At 38.5% G+C, this 23522-nt stretch overlaps 1 protein-coding gene and 1 pseudogene across 1 annotated transcript; both read right to left on the bottom strand.

The window, feature by feature from the left end:
- Positions 1-1310: 1310 nt before the first annotated feature.
- Positions 1311-6577, bottom strand: LOC104439402 (annotated as a pseudogene).
- A 5933-nt stretch (positions 6578-12510) lies between these two features.
- On the bottom strand, positions 12511-20748 carry LOC104439412 (glutamate receptor 2.7). The gene is given in 8 exon segments (XM_039308352.1): positions 12511-12999; positions 13308-13963; positions 14004-14234; positions 14236-14410; positions 14505-14660; positions 14663-14813; positions 14902-16238; positions 20283-20748. Coding segments are annotated over 8 exon segments (3096 nt in total). The 5' UTR covers positions 20596-20748; the 3' UTR covers positions 12511-12922.
- Positions 20749-23522: the final 2774 nt, after the last annotated feature.

The following is a 23522-nucleotide window of genomic DNA, read 5'->3' as shown; positions in this document are numbered from 1 at the left end:
ACTTGAGTTGTAGAATTTTTCACTATGGAGTAGTAAAACACCAAATAGAGAGAGCCTACTGAACAAATATAGTGAGACTATTTCCCAATAAATAAACAAATGAAAACATAGCATTTCTCAATATTATGGGACTGATTCACAACAAAGTTTAAACTAATTCATAAGTGCTTATTTTATGTGTTTGTCCAATTCAGTATTATAGCATATACTAGTGAAATGTCTATGTAGGGATCTAAGACTACAAAATTATATCTTGTTAACACCTAAATTGTAGTGACCCCATTTAATCATTCATTGCACGAGAAAATTAGGATTTAACCCTAATTTGCATTTGCATATTATTAGCATTTTTCAATCAATTTCTTCCTCGGCTCTCAACCATGCACGTGTGCCTCCGACGCTAAACTTGAACCTTCAGCGAGAGAGAGAACTAGCTTTGAGGAGTGGAGGGACCTCATGGGCCGTGGGCCAAGGTCAAGCGTTTGATGGACTTGGGCTGCTGGGCTGAGGATGAGCCAATTGGACCTGGTTTTCTGGACGGGCTGGAGAGTGATGACCTGAATTGAGTTGGCTCTAATTAGACCAATTGGCTGATGGGCCTGGGGTGATTTTAATGGGCTGCACTTGTGGTTTAATGACATTTTGGTGCTTTACTTGTTATTTATATTTTTTTAATATTCCTTTCTTTCGTTCTTCTCTTCTATATTATTATTATTATTATTATTATTATTATTATTATTATTATTATTTACAAAAATGATGCATATTGAATTTGTCGGCAACAATTTAGGTGTCAACGGATTCTTTTAGTTAAATAGAATGGTTTGATAATAAAGCAAATACTTAGGAGCATATTACATGTTACTGAGTCAATCGATTATTTATTTAGAGATGATAACATAGGATTTTGATGATTGGTTCAACTATGGAAGCCTATTCTACCGAACTTTCTCATTATGCATTCTAAATTTTAGTTTAAGAAGTCGCATTTTGTTACTAAATTAGACACTTTAGGCAAGTTATCGAAATAACAATGGACACTTTCATTGCCAATACATTATAGGATAAAAGAAGCCAACACGTACATGTAATGTCCACTAGAAAATATTTTGAAAAGCATCTATCTTTCATTATATTGTCTGCAATTAGACAATAAGCGGTATCAATCGCAGTCCTTACATGAGAAGAGAATGAGGGGGAAATTATTGTCAACTAATAGTACAAAGTTTGCGATGTTGAGGCATTTAAGTTTAGTATCTAAAGTTGTTGAGGTATGTACCTCTCTTAATTTACATTTGTAAGCTCGACGTTTATTGCTTTGTTGGACACCCTTCATCTACATGATTAGAAAGTCCTTGTTCTGCAAATGGTGTGCCTTGCTCATTGTTTATATCGTCGTTGTTTTTGCCAAAGTCTCTTGACAGACTCAAAGGGAAGTTAGTGTTTTCTAAAGCTTCAATAGCTGCAATCTCATTGCCACCATCATTCGTATTTCTATCTCTGGCTTCCCTAAAAGTATACGGATTGAGGTCCCTTTGGTAAAATCTTCTTCCCCATGCAACAATTTTCTCCTGCAATGAACCTGAAGAACTTGTTACTTCATGCCAACTTTTTTTAACGAACATGACCATGAAAATGAAGAGAGCTAGAACTGCAGCAGCTCCAGCAATCAAGAATAGGCCCCAGAAACTGTCAAGATCCAAGCTGTTGGAAGAAATCGAGTTAGTCGAATCCGGGCAATTGGATTTCGACGGGAACCATGTGTTTTCAATTTCCATCATTTTAGGCCCTTGAGTTACATTAAGGATTGCTTGTGAAATATCTGGTACTAGTGGAGACCCTTTGGGGAAAATCTGTAAACCAAAAGCAAGACATGAGATATTTCAATTAAAGAAATAATGAATAACTCTAGTAATTGGAAATTTTGAGGGTTTTCTTTTTTGGGCTATGATTGAGAGGTTGAGGACTTACGAAGCCAAATCCAGCAGTTTTAAATGTCAGGACCATGGTATATTTATTGCAATATTGAGAAAAAGCAAGTTTCATGTAGGGGATTTCATCAAATGCTGCTGCAATCCCGCCCTTTGCACTTCCCTTGGAAAGAAGTGCATTGCATTCTTCAAGAGAATGATAATATATAAGTCTCGAATCATCGAACTTTATTTGCTTGAGCATTCCATAAACGAAAGAGCCATGCTGGTAACCCACTTTTTCTCCACTCTTTAGAAGTTGATCAATATCAGCCATAGTTGGTTGAAGATTTTGCACCACCAAAAGAGAGCTCAAACTTGCCGTATAACTTTGCGTTAGTATAAGTACCACAAAAAACCACACGATCACGACAAATCTGGTTAGGTTGCTAAGTACTCTCTCCCCTGCAGTCCAAATTAAGAGAAAGCATCCAAATTTTTTAAGAACGATATGGAAATTGTAATGTTCAATTGATTTATTAAAGTAAAGGGTGTTTACTTTGTGCAAAGACCATGATTGAAAATGAAAACCAGAAGCTCGTGCCAACTTGATGCGCAGCTGGACCCCCGAATTCTTCATTAATCTAGTGTTCGAGAATCCACACGACCAGTGCTATAAACACAAAGAAGCATCCGGTTGTTAACCAAAGGTCCCAAGTGAGTGGCTTCAAGAAAACCCAAGCATTTTTGTTCTTGCTGTCCTTGTATGGCACAAGCATTGCAACCCCCGATTCGGTGTATGGAAAGGTGAAGTCTACGTATAATGACCTATTCGCAATGATTGTTGTATCACCCACCACTGCATCATAATTCTGTTCCAACAAAAGGAAGGGGAATGTTTTATTTGTCAACCACATGATAGCATAGTAAGTTTCAACATGTATTCCATCGAAAGCAAGGACTTGCTCACCTTATAAAATACTTGATCGATCATGTCATTGTAACTACTTCCCGCGGTCCTTCCATCAGTGAAGGAAAATGGGATAAAGTCATAAGCGACAGCATAAGGCAATTTTTCAATGATGGCTTGAAAGATGTCGATGCAGTATCCGGTGACTTGGAATGTGTTTGTGCTAGGATCTTGAGTCACAATCACAAATTGATAGGAACCGTTGTTCACGGGGACTAAAATTTTCAACCTCTTCCCATTTGTGGGAATCTCCCATCCCTTAGGAACAGAGGTTGAATCTCCTGGCCATATTATTGATCCGATATTAGTGGAATATTTGCTTGTGCTGAATGAATACAAATCTCTTACCAGCCCATTTTCTAGCGTCCAAAACCCAATCCCTCTTGCCGTATTTCCATTAATAGTAATGATTTGGAACACCGTCGACTCTAGCTGCCCATCGACGAGTCTAAAATTTCCAGTGAGGCCTGTGAATGTCATATTGGCTAGTTCTTGGAGAAGTTTCTGACCATTTTGAGAGACCCCAAACTTGTCGAGATCTGTTGTATCTGTCGAAGCATTCAACATCTGGTAGGTAAAATTCGTCGCACCCATTTCCTCAACGGCCATTGCCAAAGCCAAAGCAGCGTCATAAGCCCGGTATCCGAAAATGTTCAATGTAGGATTATGGACGGAAGGATTCTCTTGTTGGAATTTCATCCTCCATCGGACCATGAAGTTGTCTAACTTTGGTGTGTCCGGGATGTAAGTCTTGATGCCCAGTACTCCTTGCATCGAACTAGAGACGACAGATGAATCCACAGAACTCAGTAGGTCGGTGATTCCATTAGTCAAGATCCACACATAACCTTCTCTCATCATCCCCACCTCTTTTGCTTTGGCAAATAGCCGAGAGCCGAGAGTAGGTAACACTTGCACGATGAACACCCTCGTTTGCATCGTCATTAACTTGTAGAGTTCCTGCAGGATTTGATCGTCCGTGGCTGAAGGAGAAATGGGGCTCCTATAGGGCACTCGCGTGTTGACTTCTTCCAAAGCTATGGTAAGAGAAGGTATAATGCCTACTCCGAACTCGTTGTCCACATATATGAGGACAGCTTCTTTCCAGCCAAAAGCTTGAATGACTGCGCTTATGGCATTCACTTGGGACGAGTCAATTTGCGCGGCTCGAAGGAAGTATGGACTCCGAAGAGAACTAAGGGGAGGACTAGCGGCAGAAAAAGAGACGATGGGCACATGAGATTTGTCTCCGAGGTGAATGAGGAAGTCTGCTTGCGCTGAACCTTGAGGGCCTATTATGGCTTGGACTTGCTTATTCTTTATCAGATCAAGTGCTGTACGGATGAACCAGAAAAGACGGTGAAACAATAATGATAAGTCAGATAATAATATAAATTCTTAGTGGAAAAGGCATAGTATTGATCAGAACTCAATTAAAACTTGATGCAATATCATAAAAAATAGAAATGTTTAAGAAAAAGGAAACATAGGAAGTTGAAGTTGGGAAAGAACTCGTACTTGATATTATTTAAACAGTATGTGTTTACTAATAATTAAAACTTCTCCATTTTCTCCGTTTATTATAGCGATATTGACCCATGTTAATAAAATGTTTATGAAGTTGAATGTATCACTGGAGCTTTTTTCATTATGACTAGACTCCTATGACAAGACTCCTATTTCAGACATGAACAGTTGTATGCAAACGCAAAATTTATTAATGTCAAGAAAGCACACTTTAATTAAGTAAACTGCAGATTCATGAAATTATTTGTTCTACGTGGAGGGAATCGAGGCCGCGCCTCCATTTTTTACCAACTGAAACCAACCCATGAGGTTGTTGAAAGATTTAATTTATTAAGCATAATACAGGCTTTCGGTTGTCGCCTTAGATGTCGTTTGGCATATGATATTGCAAACAAAGCAGAAACTAATTCTTTCGAAAGAAGTAATGTCAAGAACCAAGTAGGGGGATAAAATGGTACGGGACGATCAAGTTGATTCTTTTTCATCTTTAAGTTGACCTCTTTATCTCACGCCACTCTAGAATCCAATTCCCAAGTCTATGGATTTTATGAGGATTGTGATGTATATGATATATGTCAAGCCTCTCAACATCCATATTAAACTCCTCTCGTTTATTGACAATTATTTGGTTGAACTTCAAACCTGAGTTGTTTTATTTGACCATCAAAACACTATTTCTCCGGAAATAATATCGTTGACTCAACTCGATACCAGATAGTTATACATGGCTCAACTGGAACAGAATATAGTATAATTATGTAGAGATATTTCCCAAAGATAAATTTTAAATTTTCTTTATCAACCATCTCCGCAAAAATGATTATATTTCTAACTTGAAAAGCACAATAATGTTAGGCTCTTTTTCCGAAACTGTAGCTATATAGCATCTGTCTTTAGCAAGACGATTTCTAATAGGGTTCACTTATCATATACATATAGACATGATTTTATAAATTTGTACTACACTTATGCGAGCAAGAGTCACAGGAGAGCTTTATACTCTTCAAGAATAGAGCAAGCAATAGTAGTCCAATATTTTCCCATCCAAGATCATAAACAAGAATCCTGTTCGCATGTCTTTATTGAGATGAAAATCTGTCTCCACAAATTTATGTACATATGTTTATTTTGGCACAACATGAGATGATAGAGAAGGTGGACTTTTCTCTGTTGAATCTTTAAGATCAACTTCATGTCATCTTTGATCCTCTCATAAGATGATAAGGACTTCGTTTTCACGATGATAAAAAGCCCTTTTAATATATTGCAGTCATTAAATGTGAAAGGGGGAAAGAAAATCATAAACAAGGCAGCTAAGAGAGTGAGTACAGATTGGCGACAAACAGTTCGTGAGGATGAGGAAAAATCTTGGTCTCTTTCTTTTTTGGTAAACTTAAGCTCGGTCGTTCCTTCATGGAGCTTTGGAAATTGTTGCTTGAACAATCTTTGCTACGAGAATGCATATTGCTTTGAATGGAACACTCAAATGTCGTTGTGTCTTTGAAACTTAGCTGGGGATTCTCTTCACTTTTCAAATATATAGAAGCTGAAATTTTCATTTGATTTCCAAATATGTCGTTGAGAACAATAATTGGTTTCTTCTTGCATCACACAAACAGATGCATAAAATAGTTTATACTCTTCCGCAATATGTGTATTAACACAAGACCAACCCCTTTGAAGTTCGAGCAGAGATTTAGCCCCATAAAATTCGGTACAAAAAAAGACTAACCAAAACAATCTTCAACACGATCAACAGAAGTACAAAAATGCTAACCCAAAAGCTGGTGCCATCGTATATTTTTGGTCAAGCATCGCGACCAGTCAGTATGTTAGAGAGAGAGAGAGAGAGAGAACCTGCAGCAGCTGCGGCAACCTCATCTTGTTTGGAGTCTGTAACGTTGAGGACGAGCCTAGTCTTGTAGGAAGGGTTGGAACTATAAAAATCAGAGAGAGACATGTTAATGCAAGTCAATCCCATCTGACCCACCTGTGTCTCCAGATCAAGGATCACCCCAACGTTCACCGCAATCGTTGTTGGATTGCCGTTTTTGCTGCCCTGCGCCACTGCTGGGTGAGTGCCATCGCTCAAGGTGACGACAATCGGGAAAAGGGAGAGAGCCAAAAATAGGAGCTTTTCAGCATCGAACGAGATTCTTGGAGGAATCATTGAAAAGGGTTTTGCGAAAAGGCAAATGTGGGGGGGAAGGGGGTTGGGGGTTTGGTTGGAGGATATGATGATGGCTACGATGCATTTATATTGGAGAAGAGCTTTGAACAAGTAAGACAAAGCGTGGAAAATTTCCATTCAAGGATTGCTGGGCACGAGCGTGACCTCCAGTAGTACCGATAGTTCATGGTTTTTTCTAACTTCTTTCATACTCCTATTGTCTTTCGTAGAAAGTTCATATAGCCTTGTCTATTCTTCAGTAAGCCCAAACATCTATCTCCTTCTTCTATTATGCGGAGAAGTCCAGATAGCTCTGTTTGAAAGGTTTTCATAGTTGGTTCCAGTCATGCTAAAATTAGGATAATTTGTTTCCTCCATATTATTGATTTTCTAGTCTCCTTTCTCTTAATACTTTTTCTATCTTACCTCTGCCAACGACCAACAACCTTCCATTCAAAGCTTTTTACCACATTGGCTTGCACATTTGGCATACTAAAAAATAATAAAGTAATTGGAGTTATATACAACCTAGAAACCCAAACATAAGCTTAAGCAATAAAGAATTCGGAAAAACAAACAAAAGCCAAAAACAATTTGGAGATACGACATAAAATGGAAAAGTGGCCTGAAAACATGCGTAAACGAAGATGAATTTTGAGGTTCGAAACGATTGCAAAAGGTTTACTCAATTCGATACAGGTATAATGCCCAGAACAAGCTTTTCAGATTGGATTATGGGACTCGTAACTCTTTCTAGAGAAAAGTTGCGGTCATTTTCTCACACACTAGGCAGATTGTTGTCCTGAGCTCTTTTGTAACAATCCAAAAAGCCATCAGCAGCCGTGTTTGCATCAACTGTGTTAGCTTCTTCTTCTTCTTTTTTCTAAACTATTGTACTGGCAAAAGGATCTTTTTTACTTTCCTTCCCCGCTTTCCATCCCCCCCGGATGATTTCGTCCAATGAGACTTGCTGAAAGTATAGGTCAATATTGCCCATAAAATAAGCATATAACCCAAAGTTTTGTCGCCAATTATAAACCACCTAAACTTAATACCTAGCAAGTTCCGTTATATATAGAAGGAAAATGCATCAGAATTGCTAAGTAAAGTCATCAGTCTAAGTCGAGTTTGGGTTTTGAATTTCTCGTAGAAGTACATGAAAGTCAGGCGAGCAGTTAAAAGATGAGTTCATTGCTTGCATCCTCCCTTTTAAATAAGAAAATTCTAGGAAATAGCGTGCTTACTTTCAAAAAGAGAATATCAGACAATTTGTCTGATTGCATATTGAATTTTGACACCATTAAGAAATCAACATATCGAGGTTATGCATAGTGCGTGGAGCTTAGTTCACTTGAATAAAGAATATCGAGGAAGAAAAGGAGGAATTAAGGGATAATGTGTCTATTTCTAGACTTGGTGAACAGAAAAAACGAAAAGATATATGGTGAGAGAAGTCAAAACATTAATTATATGTATATTTCAGTTTGAATCTTTGAGATAGAGCTACATAAATCGTATCCTCAAGCTTATTTTCTAAACAGTTCACGAACAAAGCCCATGAGTGACTTTTTGGCATGATTACGACGGTCGAGAATTTTAAATAGGAGAAATCGAGGAAGAAGAGTCAAGACACAAATAATTAGTACCGACAAACCCCAATGAGTTCATAGTCCAAGAGGACATTTGCATCTCAAAAAGCAAGAGAGAAAATCCCTAGCCAGGTATTTTTTTCAGTTTTGACCAATGTAATTAACCCTGTTGGAGAAGCCAATTAGGACATGCATAGAAGTAATTCCTAGCAAATTTTCTTAGTCTCATCCGCACGCAAAAGTTATTCGATGATGGCGCCCACAAGTACTATACTATCAATAATTAGCTCAACTTTGATCAGACGAGCGACCCATCAAAACCACTTGCTAACAACCTCGAGTCTCAATGATTTTCACCGTTCGACCCGTGAAAATGCATTGCATAATAAAGTTAGTTAAGGTGCGTTTTGTAACATTTCTGTTATCGGGAACAATTTATATTCAAAAATATTTTTTCCTATATCTAGCCTCTAGATGAGTTTCTAAGCAAAAAAACACGTTTAGTAACTGTATAAAATTTCTATTCTCGAAATAGGAAAATAATATAAATGCATTTGATACGACCCTTAAAATTTATATTCCCAATTTTTTTTCATTTAATTATAAAAATGTCTGTGGAGATATTCTAAGATGGCCTAAGAAAATCCAACGTAATTGTTAGTCAAACATGGAAAGCTAAAAATAGTAGCAGAGAGTCTCACTGATTTATAACTCACAATATGATGAAGTTGATAGTAATTCTTAGGTGCATAAACCTTTTAAGCTTTATTAGCTACAGAAGAAGAGCAAACGTTGCTTAGAGTTGCCAAGCTTTCACGATCTAGCATTGTCTTTAAAAGAACATGGCATTCAAAAATCCATATAGCAAAGCCCTAAAAGTTTATTCAATTTTGAATCTAATTTTCATCAAAATATTTTCTCATTTTTTATGCTAAACTATAATTAACACTAAAAATCTAGTAAAATTACTCAAAATCTAAATTCTAATTTTTTTCCTAAATTTCATATTTTTTTTATTCCAAAAAAGGGGACTCAAATCAAGTCAAGAGACCAAACTTTGTGTTGATTGTGTAAAGGCGAGCATTAGATTACGTTGAGTTTGTTTTTCTAATATGACCTTATTTCTCTTTTTGTTCTTGGAAACAAAATTTTAAGTTTTTTCTATTTCTTGTTTTATTTTAAATATATTTCCTGACCATTAATTCACTCTAAGGAGTAGAAAAATTAGTTGACAATTTTAAATATTTTTTTTTTATTTTGAAGAATAAAAAAATAGAAAAATAGAAACATTGTCAAATAGATATTCGCCAGCCCAAATAAAGGGAAAAACTGAGTACGTCCCATGGAAAATGCGGGGGTTTCTTCATCATAGGGAGGCAAAGTCTGCAAGTAGTAGCTTTTGTCCTGGCTGGATCGCGTTGGCCTTCAGTCACGTCGCATGGAAGGCCTGTTTGTGGGAGTGTCTGTGATCCGCAATCAACCATTCAATGATATTACGGACCAGACATCCGCCCTCAGTCAATGCATCGACCTCAGAGATCGAACTAGCTGGATCGCGTTAGCCTTTTGTCGTTTAAATATAGGGGTACGTGCAACACAAGTCCTAAAACTTATAAAAAAAGTGTAATTGAGTCCTAAAACTTGTAAAAAGTGTAATCAAGTCCTAAAACTTATCAAATTGATTCGGTTGAGTCCTAAAGTTAACACCGTCATATTTACTAACGGAAAACGCTGACGTGGCATTTTAAATGATTTTTTTATTATACACGTGGCTTTTAACATTATTTTTATTCTTGTTTAAATTAGATTTAAAAATAGAAAAGGAAAAGCTAAATTTATTTAAAAAAACAAAACTGTGCAATAAAAAAATAAAAAAGGGCACCGGTGGTGCTTCCGCCGCCACCCATCGCCGGAGTGGCCAGCGACGGTCGCCGGCCCTGGGCTGGTTGGCCGGCCCTCCCTCGAGCGAGGCCTCACCGGCCTCAGGCGAGGGCCGGCCACCCCCGCCAGGTCGGGCGAGGACGCTCAGATCTGGGCACGCCAGCCCTCACAGGGGGGCCAGCAACCATTGTTCGCCCTGGGCGAGGCCTCGCCGGCCCTCGCCTAGGGTCGGCGATGCTCACCCAGATCTGGGCGTCCCCGACATGGGATCGGGTGGAGTCGTCGGTGGTAGCTGGGCGACAACAGTAGTCCAGTGTAGCGATGGCGTCAGGGGGTTAGCGGTAGGACGTCGGGGAACGGTAGCAGCCCAGCACCGCAAAGGGTCATGGCTGGTTTGTTGGGGACGGCGTTGGGGCTACGGCGGCACGGCTCGCAACAGCCGATGCGGGGTGCAGCGATGGCGATGGAACCCCTGCCCTCTGGAACCCACTCACTCAGATCTGGACAGCATTGGGGCACAGCGTCGAGAGTGCGACAGAGCTGAATCAAAACACCCAGATTTGGGCAAGCATTGCTGATCCCAGGCGAGGGCCGACGAGGGTCGCCAGCCCCTTGTGACGGCCTGCATGCCCGGATATGGGCGTCCTCGCCCGACCTGGCAGGGGTGGTTAGGCGAGGCCTCACCGGGGGCCGGCAAGGCCTCGCCCGGCGAGCCTGGCCTAGTGACCGTCGTCGCCCCTCCGACGATGGGCGGCGGTTGCGGCGGAAATGCCCGCCGGTGCCATTTTTTTTAACAGGTTTGTTTTTAAATAAATTTTAGTTTTTCATTTTTAGTTTTTAAATCTAATTTTTAAAAATTTTGAATAAAAAATAATTTTAAAAAGCCACATGGAAAATAAAAAAAAATTATTTAAAATATGACGTTAGCGCCAAATCAGCATTTTCCGTTAATAAATCTGACGGTGTTAAATTTATGACTCAATTGAATTAATTTGACAAGTTTTAGGACTTGATTGTACTTTTTGTAAGTTTTAGGACTCAATTGCACTTTTCTTATAAGTTTTAGGACTTGTGTTGCACATATCTCTTAAATCTATTTGACCTTTAAAAAACGAGTGCGTCAGATCAGGGTGCGATACGAACTGTGCAGTGTGGATTAGAAAGTAAAAGGCTAGAAAGTAAAAGGCTGATGGGGATTTTTTTTATTATTATTTCATCGTTTCTAAATGGCTTGCGAAACTAACGGTGCTACCCACATATTGTGATGGAGGCATTTTGAGATTGCAGAAGGCATGGCAGAAGTGATGATTTGACATTAGAGATTGTTTAGTTAACCATGAAAACCTACCAAAAAAGTCTTATGGATTTTGTCAATTCAGTTCTAGAATTTTCAATTATGCAATTTCATCCTTAACATTTTCACGTTTTGCCGATTGAATCCATCCAACTAATTTTAGCTGGAAATCGCTAATGAGGATGCTAGTCATTCTATATGGTATGACCAAAGTTGGAGTGGACAACTTTTTAATTTTTTAATTTTTAAATATTTTTCAAATTTGTTCTTTTCTTTTCTTTTTTTACCATAGTGGCCAATGAGGGTCATGGCCATCTCCCGACCTTGCCCAAATCTAAGCAAGGCCATCATGACTGCAAGCAAGGCAACCTCACTTGCGGCTATGCCTCACAATGGTATGGGCATGCGTGGTCGCTAGTGAGGCCAACCTCGCCAAGGTCTCCCTCGCTACTAGTGAATGTGGCCATGGACTCACCAACCACGAGTGAGTGCGCCTTCGCCCATGGCTGGTGAGGTCATGGCTAGCCATGGGCGAGCTGGACTCATCGGCCACCATGGATAAAAGGAAAGAAAAGAAGGAAAAAAAGAAACAAAGGAAAAAGAAAAGGAAAAATAGGAGAAAAGATAAAAAATTAAATAAAAAAAATTAAAAGAACTTGTCAATATCAATGTCAACAATGCTATGTAGGACTACCAGCATTTACATCAGCGATTTCTTGTCAAAATTGGCAAAATTGACTTAATTGGCAACACGTGAAAAGGTTGTGAACTTAATTAGCAAAACATGAAAATGTTGAGGACTAAATTGATATAATTGAAAATTTTATATCTAAATTGGCACAAGTATAATAATAAGTGTAGAAATTTTTTGGTAGTTTTCTCTTTGTTAGTAAAATACTGAAGTGATGTGTCAGTTAACAAAAAGTTTAAGCCTGCAGAATTGGGAGGAAGAAGAGGAAGAAACCGACCCACAAATTAACTATAATGTCTGCTCAATTGAAAAGGTCAGAAAAGGAACTATGGTTGACTGGAAACTCTATACTCCTAAATGATGATAATTAAAATGTCTCGCATGCCCTATTGATTCTTGCAATCCCCTCAACTTTTAGGTGTAACGTGTCATTTGATCCTGCGTCAAGAGTAAATGAGTCTGGAATTTATATATAACATTAAGGATGAAAACAGTGCGGATCTATATTACTCTTGCCCGATGTACTTATATTCTGAAGGGATCATTTCACTGAAATTCAGTACATGACTCAAAAGTTCAGGGAAACCCCAACGTACAAAGAATTTAGCTCTTTCAAGTGCATTTACTGCCTTCAAAGTTTGAGCTAAGAATTCTTCTCTTTCTCCTACAGGCAACTATAGACTCCAGAAAAATCAAAACGGTGTTGATATGAAAACAACATATGAGTGCTCATGTTATTAACAGCTCTATAAGATTGAACCTATAAAGAGGATGGGTCGGACCATTTCTACTTCAACTTTTGTTGGCTATATCGGAGTAATCCCTGAACGTCTATGACGACTGGAGTGAAGGCAGGATCCGCAGCTGCTTGAACTGCCACCTTCGCCAGCTCAGTGACATTCACGGGAGGTGTGATGAGGGGGCCCAAGAGCAGCAGTTTGTTGAGTGCCTTCCCGTGTTGAAAGGTCTGCAAACATTGAAACACAAAACAATACTCTTCGGAAAAGGTGAAGTTGGCATGTGGTAAGCATGGCATTTTCCAAGTTCAGGTTCTGCTCAAGCAAGGTTCTAGCAAGTATTCTTAGTGATTTCAATGGGAGGCGGACACTAAAATACAGGCCATATTATAGACAGCAAGGCGTAGCATAGACCAACGTCATTCAGGCAAAGCGTAGACCGTTTTGTGTAGGAACTCACACAAGTAGTGTCAGAAAGATGCCACATTCAGTGCAAAACTGATTAAAGTTTAGCATCTAAGGTTGTCGAGGCATGTACCTCTCTTAGTTACATTGGTAAGCTCGACATTGCTCGCTATCTTGTGGCACCCTTCATCTACATGGTTAGGAAGTCCTTGTTCTGCAGATGGTGTGCCTTGCTCATTGGTTAAAACGTCGTTGATTTGGCTGGAGTTGCTTGACGGACTCAGGGGGAAATTACTGTTTTCTGATATCTCAACATCTGCGTGCTCATGGATACCATCATCCATACTTCTGTCTCTGAATCTGCCCTCCCTAAAAGTATGGGAATTGATGTCTCTTTCGTAAAATCTTCTTCCCAATGCAACAATTTTCTGTCGCAGTGAAGCTGAAGAACTTGATATGACATGCCAATTCCTTTTGACAAACATGACCATGTAAATGAGGAGAGCTAAAAGTGCAACAACTCCAGCAATCAAGAATAGGCCCCAGAAACTGTCAAGACCCAAACTATTGGAAGAAATGGAGGGAGTTGAATCGAGGCAGTTGGTTTCTGATGTAAACCATGCTTTTTCAATTTTCGTCATGTTAGGCCCTTCAGTTACATTGAGGATTGCTCGTGAAATATCTGGGACTAGCGGAGACCCTTTGGGGAAAACCTGTAAACCAAAAGAAGCAGGACATGAGATTTTTCAATCAAAGAAATAACAACTAACCTTAGTAATTGTGGAATTTGAGGGGTTTTGTTTTTTTTTGGCTAAAATTGAGAGATTGACTTACGAAGCCAAATCCAGCAGTTTTAAATGTCGGGATCATTATATATTTGTTGCAATATTGAGAAAGAACAAGTTTAATGTTGGGGACTTCGTCAATTGCGGCTGCAATCCCACCCTTTGAGCTTCCTTTGGAAAGAAGCACATCGCATTCTTCAACAGACTTATAAGATACAAGTCTGTAATCATCGAATTTCATTTGCTTTAGCATCTCATGAACGAAAGTTCCATACGTATCCCACTCTTTCTCCACTATTTAGGAGCTGATGCACATCAGCTATAGTTGGTTGAGAATTTTGCACCACCAAAAGAGAGCTCAAGCTTGCCGTATAACTTTGCGTTAGTATAAGTACCACGAAAACCCACACGATCACAACAAATCTTGTTAGGTTGCTAAATGCTCTCTCCCCTGCAATCCAAATTAAGGGTAAGCACATAAATTCTCCAACAGTGATATGTAAATTGTAATGTTTGATTGATCTACTAAAGTGAAGGGTGTTTACTTTGAGCAAAGACCATGGTTGAAAACGAAAACCAGAGGCTCGTGCCAACTTGATGCGTGACTGGACCCCTGAAATCTTCATTAATCCGATGTTCGAGAATCCACACGACCAATGCTATAAACACAAAAAAGCATCCAATAGTTAGCCAAAGGTCCCGAGTGACTTCAAGAAAACCCAAGCATTCTTACTCTTGTTGTCCTTGTATGGCACAAGCATTGCAACCCCCGATTCTATGTACGGTAAGGTAAACTCCACGTACAATGATCTGTTCGCAAGGATCGTCGTATCACCCACCACTGCATCATAATTCTGTTCCAACGAAATGAAGGGAAAAATATCACATTATGTTTCAACATGTAATCCAACGGGATTAAGCTGCTGCAAAGAGTTATCTCACCTGGTAATATACTTGATCGATCATGTCATTGTAACTACCAGCGCTACTTCCATTAGGCAAGGCAAACAGAGTAAGTTCATAAGTCAATGCATAAAGTAGTTTTTCTATCACAGCGTGAAAGATGTCAATACAGTATCCGGTGACTTGGGATATATTTGTTGTAGGATCACGTGTCACCGTCACGAATTGATTGAAACCGTCTTTCACGGGAACTAAGATTCTCAAACTCTTCCCAGTCATGGGGAACTCCCATCCCTTGGGAACAGAGGTCGAATCTCCTGGCCATATTATTGTTCCTAAATTACCCTTCGAAGTGGAATATTTGCTTGTGTCAGATGGATTCAAATCTCTCAGCAGCCCATTTTTTAGGGTCCAGAACCCGATCCCTCTTGCTGCGTTTCCATTGATATTAACAATTTGGAACACTAACGATTCTAACTGCCCATCAACAAGACTGAAATTTCCAGTGAGCCCCATGAATGTGATATTAGCTAGTTCTTGGAGAAGTTTCTCACCATTTTGAGAGACCCCAATAGTGTCCAAATCAGTTGCATCTGTCAAAGTATTCAAAATCTCGAAGCTAAAATTCACCGTTCCCATTTCCTCAACAGCCATTGCCAGAGCCCGAGCAGCATCATAAGCATAGTATCCGAAGATGTTCAACCGAGGACTAAGGACGGATGGATTCTCTTGTTGGAATTTCTTCTTCCACTGGACCACGAAATTGTCCAGGTTCCGTGTGTCTGGAATGTAAGTCTTGATTCCCAATACTCCTTGCATTGAATTAGCAACAACAGATGAATCCACAGAGTTCAATAGGTCAGTGATTCCACTAGTCAAGATCCATACATAACCTCTCCCCATCATTCCTGCCTCTTTTGCTTTGGCAAATAGCCGAGAACCGAGGGTAGGTAACATGTGTACGATGAAGACCCTCGTTTGCATCGTCATTAACTTGTAGAGTTCCTGCCCGATTTGATTGTCCGTGGCTAAAGGAGGAATGAGGCTCCTATAGACTCGCGTATCGACCTCTTCCAAAGCATCCGTAAGAGAAGGTATGATGCCTTCTCCGAACTCATTGTCCACATATATTAGAACCGCTTCTCTCCAGCCAAAAGCTTGCACGACTGCGCTTATGGCATTCACTTGGGACGAGTCATTTTGTGCAGCTCGAATGAAGTATGGACTCCGAATGGAACTGAGGAAAGGACTAGTAGCAGAAAAAGAGATGATCGGCACATGAGATTTGTTTCCAAGGTCAATGATGAAGTCTGCTTGCACTGAACTTTGGGGGCCTATTATGGCGTGGACTTGCTTATTCTTTATCAGATCAAGTGCTGCAATGGTGAACCAGAAAAGACGGTGAAACATTAAAAAGTTCGGCAGATAATGGAAATTCTTATTGGAAAATGCGCATCAGAAGCCATTCAAAACTCGGTGCAATGTTATTAAATATACATATGCTTAAGACGAAGGTAGCATCGGAGCTTGAAGTTGGAAAAAAACTCGTACTTAATATTATTGAAACACGTGTTTATTAACTAGAAAAATCTGACCTCAACTCATTATGGTGCTTAAGATGATGAAATCTCGATTTCTCCGACATGACTAAGCGAAACCTCTTAATTTTTAGGAAAGATTAAATATTACTCACAAGACATAGTCGACCACTCCCATTTTATTTTAACTTGATTTCAAACATGATGCACAATTGTGTTCACAAACGATATTTATCGATACCGAGGAAGCTCACTTTGATTAAGTGTACTACATATCCATGAAATACCCTGGGCATGTAATTGAACAAGCCCTGTATCATAACTACTTACTCTGTCAAAGACTCAAGCAAAAGTCTAGATAAGAGGTTCAAACATGAAATTTTTTGTACTTTGTGGTGCGAGGAGTTGATGCCGCATGTCCACTCTAGACTCCAAGCCCCATATTTTAATTTTATGGATTTTGTGAGGGCAGACCTTTCCGATGTTATATCATATATCAAGCCTCTCAGCATCCATATTAAACTGATTTCATAATGACAATTATTTGATCGAATCGGAATCCTATGTTGTTTCAATCTCATTTAATAACGCACAACTTCCATGAAAACAGTTAGTCACCAGATCAACTTGCTTAACTAGAAATAAAAAAATCAGAACAATTATGTAGATATATTTTCCCGAAGAAAAAATGTAAAAGTGTTTCTATCAACCGCCCCCACCTAATGACTATTTTTCTACTCTGAAAAGCACAATAAAATTTTATTTGTTCAATTGAAAAATTCTTCTCACTTGAAATATATATTTTTGGGAAATTCGAGATCAAAGAAAGTAAACCAATTTTTTATGTTTGTTTTCACTGAAAACAAATTGGAAAAAAAAATTCTATGGTATTTGATAACAAGTGAATCCACTAATGGCAGCTTGTAAATTAAAATCGATGTGTAATAAACTATAATCAACATCTTTTTTGTTTGTTCTGTAATCCATTAAAGCAAAAGGATATGAAAAATATTATGTACAAAATGATATAAGATGGATTTTTGTGAGAATATCAAAAAACATGAGCATTAATGAAGTATATTCAGCAGATGGCAGACAAGATTTATGAAAGAACCATATGAGACTTGTCAAGACAAAAAGAAAAAAAAAACTGATAAGAAAAAAATGGACATAAAGGGACTCTCTTCTCACTTGGACACTCAGCAAGAAATCAGGAAATATGATTCCTTATTGCCAAAAAAGGAAGTCGTTTTTCCTAATTTAATTTTCTATCAGTCAAATAGTTTTCCATCATCCAAATATTAGAAAATTCAAGAACAATTCCCCGACAATAGTTTTTCTCAAACAAACTGACTCTAAAGTTAGGGGTAAGTACAGTACAAGTATCAATACTTAAACTTTTTTTTCTCTCACTTGAATGACAAATCGATGTAAAATTCCTCACTTAAGTGCCACTTCAGCCAAACGTCCCATGTGGATTTTTTTTTTTTGAATTATTTTTTCTTCTTTTTCCTTTAGGGCCTACAAGAGTCACCGGCAATCCTTGCTAGCCATGAAACCCTCGCCCAGATTGAGCAAGGCTGCGAGGGCCCTCATCAGCTTTTGGGGGCCGCAAGCGAGGGTCCTTGCAGCCTCACCCACTCTTGGCAAGGCCCTGACACCGTCGCCAAAGGCTTTCACGGTCGAGGGCGAGGGTTTCATGGCCGGCGAAGGTTGCTAGCCATTGGCTAGCAAGGCCACAAACACTCTTGCCAACTTAAGGCTGCTGTAGGTGAGGGTCCTCACGATCTCACCCCAAGGCCTTCCCAACGAGAGCGAGGCTATGAGGCCCTCGCCAACCACCAACGAGGCCCTAATAGCCTCACCTAAGGCCTTCACAGCCGAGGGCAAGGCGGCTTGGGTGAGGATTTCATGACCGATGAGGATTGCTAGTGACACTCGCCGGCCCTAAAAAAAAAAAAAAAAAAAAAAAAAAATTCAAAAATAATAATAGTAAAAAAATATTTAAAATTTTTTACCAAAAAATATTTAAAAATATTAAAATAATATTTTTCAATGGTCACATCGAACAACCAGCAACCACGTCAACTTATCCGGTAGGACAAATCAGAAGTGACCCTCGAGTAATCGATTTTTCAAATTTGTGGCATTCAAATAAGCGAAAAAAAAAAGTTTTAGTACTTAAGTGAACACCGTACGAAAGTATTGGCATTTGTAATGTACTTAGCCGCTAAAGTTAGGCTTTCTTTCCAAAAATTAAGCTATGCAACATGTATATTTTGTGACTCGATTTCTAACACAGTTCACTGATCATCTATATGTAGACGTAATTTTATAAAGATTTATTCCATTACAGCAGGACAAGAGTCACAGGGGAGCTATATATTCTTCAAAGAAAAGAACAGACAATAGTAGTCCTACATTTCACCCTCCAAGATCTTAAAACAAAAATTCTGCTCACACATTTTTATCAAGATGAAACTGGGTCCAGAAATTTATGCACATATATGCATTGGTGAACTATGACATGATAGGAAGGTGGACTTCTAATTCAAAGATCACAAGTTTACCGACACCAACAATATTGAGGAGTTATTATATGGTCTGTAGATTAGTTTGATCAGTATCATCTTAACTAGTAATTAAGTAGGTCCTACCATGAGCCCGAACGATTGATGCTTGAGATGTATTTACTATTTGGTGTATATGATGCATAAACCATACACGCTTGTTTCAATAGTGCTACACCCTCTAACTACAAAAACAAAACCCAAGAAATGTTTTAATAGATTAGAGATTTTCGATTTGGGGTGACTGAAATAACTATTTCCATCAGGATATTATAATTGGATGGTCCCTAAGATTGTTTCTTGCAATATCGTCTTCTTGGTGTAGCTTTCTGAAGAGTAAACTCCAAGAATTGAAAGGAATAAATGAAACAAATGGTTCCAAGGTCAAATGTTACGCTCAAAGACCAGTGTTTTCAAGAAGCACCGCGTGGCGTGGATGGAACAAAACCCATAAGGATGTGGATGGTCCCTAGAATTGTTTCTCGCGATATCGTTTTCTTGGTATAGCTTAGAGTAAACTCCAAGAATCGAAAGGAATAAATGAAACAAACGGTTCCAAGTTCAAATGTTACGCTCAAAGACCAGTGTTTTCAAGAAGCATCGCGTGGCGTGGATGGAACAAAACCCATAAATACTGTCTGAGAAGAAACAGAATCTAGAGAAGAACCTGTATTCAAGAGATTTCTTTATTCTGTAATTGCTGAACAATCAGTTGCAATACATCAATTGAATATTTCCTTCAACCTTTCTTCTCATTCAATCTTACAAGGTTCTGCTATATGAAGAAGAACAAAGATACAGAGAGAACAGAGAGAACTTCGAGAAGAACAGAGGAAATTCAGAGAACAGAGTAATTCAAGTTTTCAGCAGAATGAATCATACTCGTACAACAGTTTTCTTCAAATCCTTTTATACTAAAGTGCAAACCAGAAATAACAACTTTAGTAACAGAATGATTAAACGTGACACACGTGCAGCTCCATTTGATCAGCTTGTATATTCAGATTCTTCACAAGGATTGCCAACTCAGATTTTCTACGGATCACCAGGTCAGCTTCTGTTTCTTCAACTTCTTTATAGTTGGCCAGCTCATCTTTCATCTTTTCTTCAAGTTTGCTCTACTCCTCTTTGCTTCTATCAGCTTCTGTTCTACTCTTCTTTGTTCTGTCTCTTTAACACTGTCAAGCTAAGCGTCAAATTGTCAGTCTCTCAAGGCCGCATGACTCGGGTGGACGTGTGAAAGATATTAAACTGAATCTTAACCAAAATAAACTTCATCAATCAACGGAAGTATAAAAGGTAGAGAGAGAACCTGCAGCAGCGGCAGCAACCTCTTCTTCTTTTGAGTCTCTAACGTTGAGGATGAGCCTGGTCTTGTAAGAAGGGTTTGAACCATAAAAGTTAGAGATAGACAAGTTAACGCAGCTCAATCCCATCTTACCCACCCACGTCTCCAGATCAACAATCACCCCAACGTTCACTGGGATCGTTGTGGCACTGTTGTTGTTACTACTTTGCGCCACTGCTAGCTGAGGACCGTCGCTGGAGCACACAATGATGGCTAAAAAGGAGAGAGCCAAAAAGAGGAGCGTTTCAGCGTCGAAAGAGATTCTTGGAGGCATCATTAAAAGAGGGTCTCGGGAAAACGCAAGTGTATGTTTGTGTGAAAGAGAGACATGGAGGATGTGATGACGTGGGCGATGAATTTATAAGGGAGAAGAGCTTTGAAAAGTAAAACAAAGCATGGAGAGCTTCCATTCAAGGATTGCTCGACATGGGCGGGTCCATCTGAGCGTATGTATTATGCAAAGAGATAAGATAACCTCCGGTAGCATACACACTTCATGTTTATGTTTTTCAATTTTTAATTTTGTATGAAGAATCCTAACAATTCTTTAACCTCAGGATTGTTTATACCATCATTTTTTTTTGCTGCTATTTCCGTATCGTTTTAAACAGCTGATGATGGAACTTTGTCCGAGAGCTGGAAACTACTCGGATTTAAGACTAGGAAATGTATGGTCTCCGATATGATGTATATGTGATTGCATCATGTAGTAATTTCTTATGCATTTTCCAATTCTAATATGGAGGGTCTTGATCAAGAGACTGCTCGGGATGGAGTTAATCTAGCATACAAAAGCTCGTGGATAATACGACATAATCATGCACAAAGAAGAAGAGATACTTGATGATTCTCAACCAATATAAGAAGTATGTGCCAACTAGAAAAGGCATAAATTGATGTAAGATTGATTAATTGTTGGTTGATACCATAAACATCTAGTTTTTTCGCTCAAACAATCTGCACAAACTTGCTTAAATTCGATCATCATGTACCAGAAGACTTGCCCTATAGTAGATTCAATAGGTACACTAAGCCACGACATGTTTTTGGTGGTAATTCTTTTAACTACTTTAAATTGTAAAGTGAGTAATCAATTATACATCAATAGATTAGATAGCTAATTGAGAACGGTCTCGGATATATTTTTTGCTTAATTTAACAGTCCCCTCAAGTTGAATTTGATATAGTAGGATGAAAACCTTAGGTTTATAAATCTTTATACCATTAATGTACTATTTTGTATTGTAGCGTACTATTCATATATTGTTTGGCACACTGTTTATAATACTGTAGCAGCGTAACAAAAGTGAAAAAAAAAGAGAGCAGGATAATGAAGAAAAGAGAGAAGAAAAATTCATAAATTGATGAAAAATTACGTACATAACCAAATTTGATCACCTATCTCTATACCATGTAAAGGCAAATGTGCAACTAATCAAGAATCATTGAGAAGGACACCCATCTATATGTATAGCTTAAGAACATAATAAACTTACGAAATCATAGTACACAATGAGTGATTTATTATTGTTATAGTAGTTCTTCTATTATTATAATTATAATTATTGTTGTTGTTATTGGCTTTCTCTTGCGTATCAATTTAGATTCGATTCATTTATATTAGATTCTTAATATGTTTATGAGGTGATTGATGTTAACGAGCTGGTGGCTCATTCCATGTGTACAAAAGCATCACATCATAACATCTTGTCTACAGTTATATCATATATGATAATGTTGAGTTTCTATCGAGTGTTTGATATTATGTGATCCAAAATGATTTGAAGTCAATTCGCCCTATTCAAAATGGTTTTTTAATTATGATCCATGACCATTATTAATCTCTTTCCACACAATGTGGAATTCCAAGCTCGTCCATGGAATTCTAACCCGAGTTACCAACTACCTTGGGTGAAAGTTCGTGGAATGAGCTAATTATGCGAGTCATGTCAAGGACAAATCACAACAAAAATTGCGAACAATTTCTCGGGGAATTTGGATCCTTGATGACGTTTATCGACGAAATTGAGTCCAAACTTGCTCATGCGGTTACTCCAGTCCACACGGAGTCTTTTTAAATTCACCGTCCATGTACTTGAGCGACACAATTTTCCACAAAGGAGCAGTGAAAAGTTAATCTGACCTCGTCCATTAATTTCCATCCTGACTTCTTCCGACTAATTAGGGTGAAACTTCCTCGAACGGGCCGACTAAACGAGTCATGTGGCAGACAAAAGTAACAATAAATGCAAACAATTTCTCAGAAAATTTGATGAAGCTTAACGAGGAAATAGCCAAGTCCACACGGAATCTTTTTCATTTCACTGTCCATTTACTTGAGTATAGGATTTTTCACTATGGATTAGCAGAACACCAAATAGAGAGACCCTACAGAACGTATATAGTGAGACCATCTCCCAATAAATAAACAAATGAAAACATTGCGTTTCTCTGTATTATGGGCCTCATTCACAACAAAATTTAAACTAATTCATAGGCGCTTATTTATGTGTTTGTCCAGTTCAATATTATAGCATATACTAATAAATTGTCTGCGTATGGGTCTAAGATTATAAAATTATATCTTGTTAACATCTAAATTTTAACGACTCCATTTAGTCATTCATTGCATGAGAAAATTATGATTCCACTGAGATTCCTAAACAAAAATATTGTTAATTTGCATTTGCATATTATGAGCATTTTACATTTAATATCATTGGGCCTACATAAATTGCATTCTCATTAGATTGGTGCTAAAGGGGTTAAAAACAAAGCAGGTTCTAAGCTTAATTAAATTATCTACACCAAGCCCGTCGAGGAGTGAAATTTGGTGAAGCTCATTGAATACCCGTGGTGGCTGAAACTTACATATGATGCGCACATGGGAGGTGCCTGATATTACTAGTATGAGTACCTAGAGGGGGGTGAATAGGTATATAAAGAATTTTTCTCAGACAATTGCACAATACTAGACAGTTGGAGAAAACGATAATTAAAGTAAGACTGAGAGAAGAGAAAATTGAACACGCGGTTTATAGTGGTTCGGCTTATATCAAGCCTACGTCCACTCTTCTTCACTGACAGCCTATTGGCTGGATTCCACTATGAACAAGAGAGAAGTTACAGCACAGCTTTGCCTTGATTCCACAATGTAGATGTTCTACCACACCTCCTCAAGATTTCTCATAAATATAGACTCTC

The sequence above is a fragment of the Eucalyptus grandis genome, chromosome 3, assembly GCF_016545825.1.
Source record: "Eucalyptus grandis isolate ANBG69807.140 chromosome 3, ASM1654582v1, whole genome shotgun sequence".
NCBI classification, from domain to species: domain Eukaryota; kingdom Viridiplantae; phylum Streptophyta; class Magnoliopsida; order Myrtales; family Myrtaceae; genus Eucalyptus; species Eucalyptus grandis.
The sequence above is the reverse complement of the archived record's forward strand: the minus strand, read 5'-3'. Positions and strand labels throughout refer to the sequence as shown.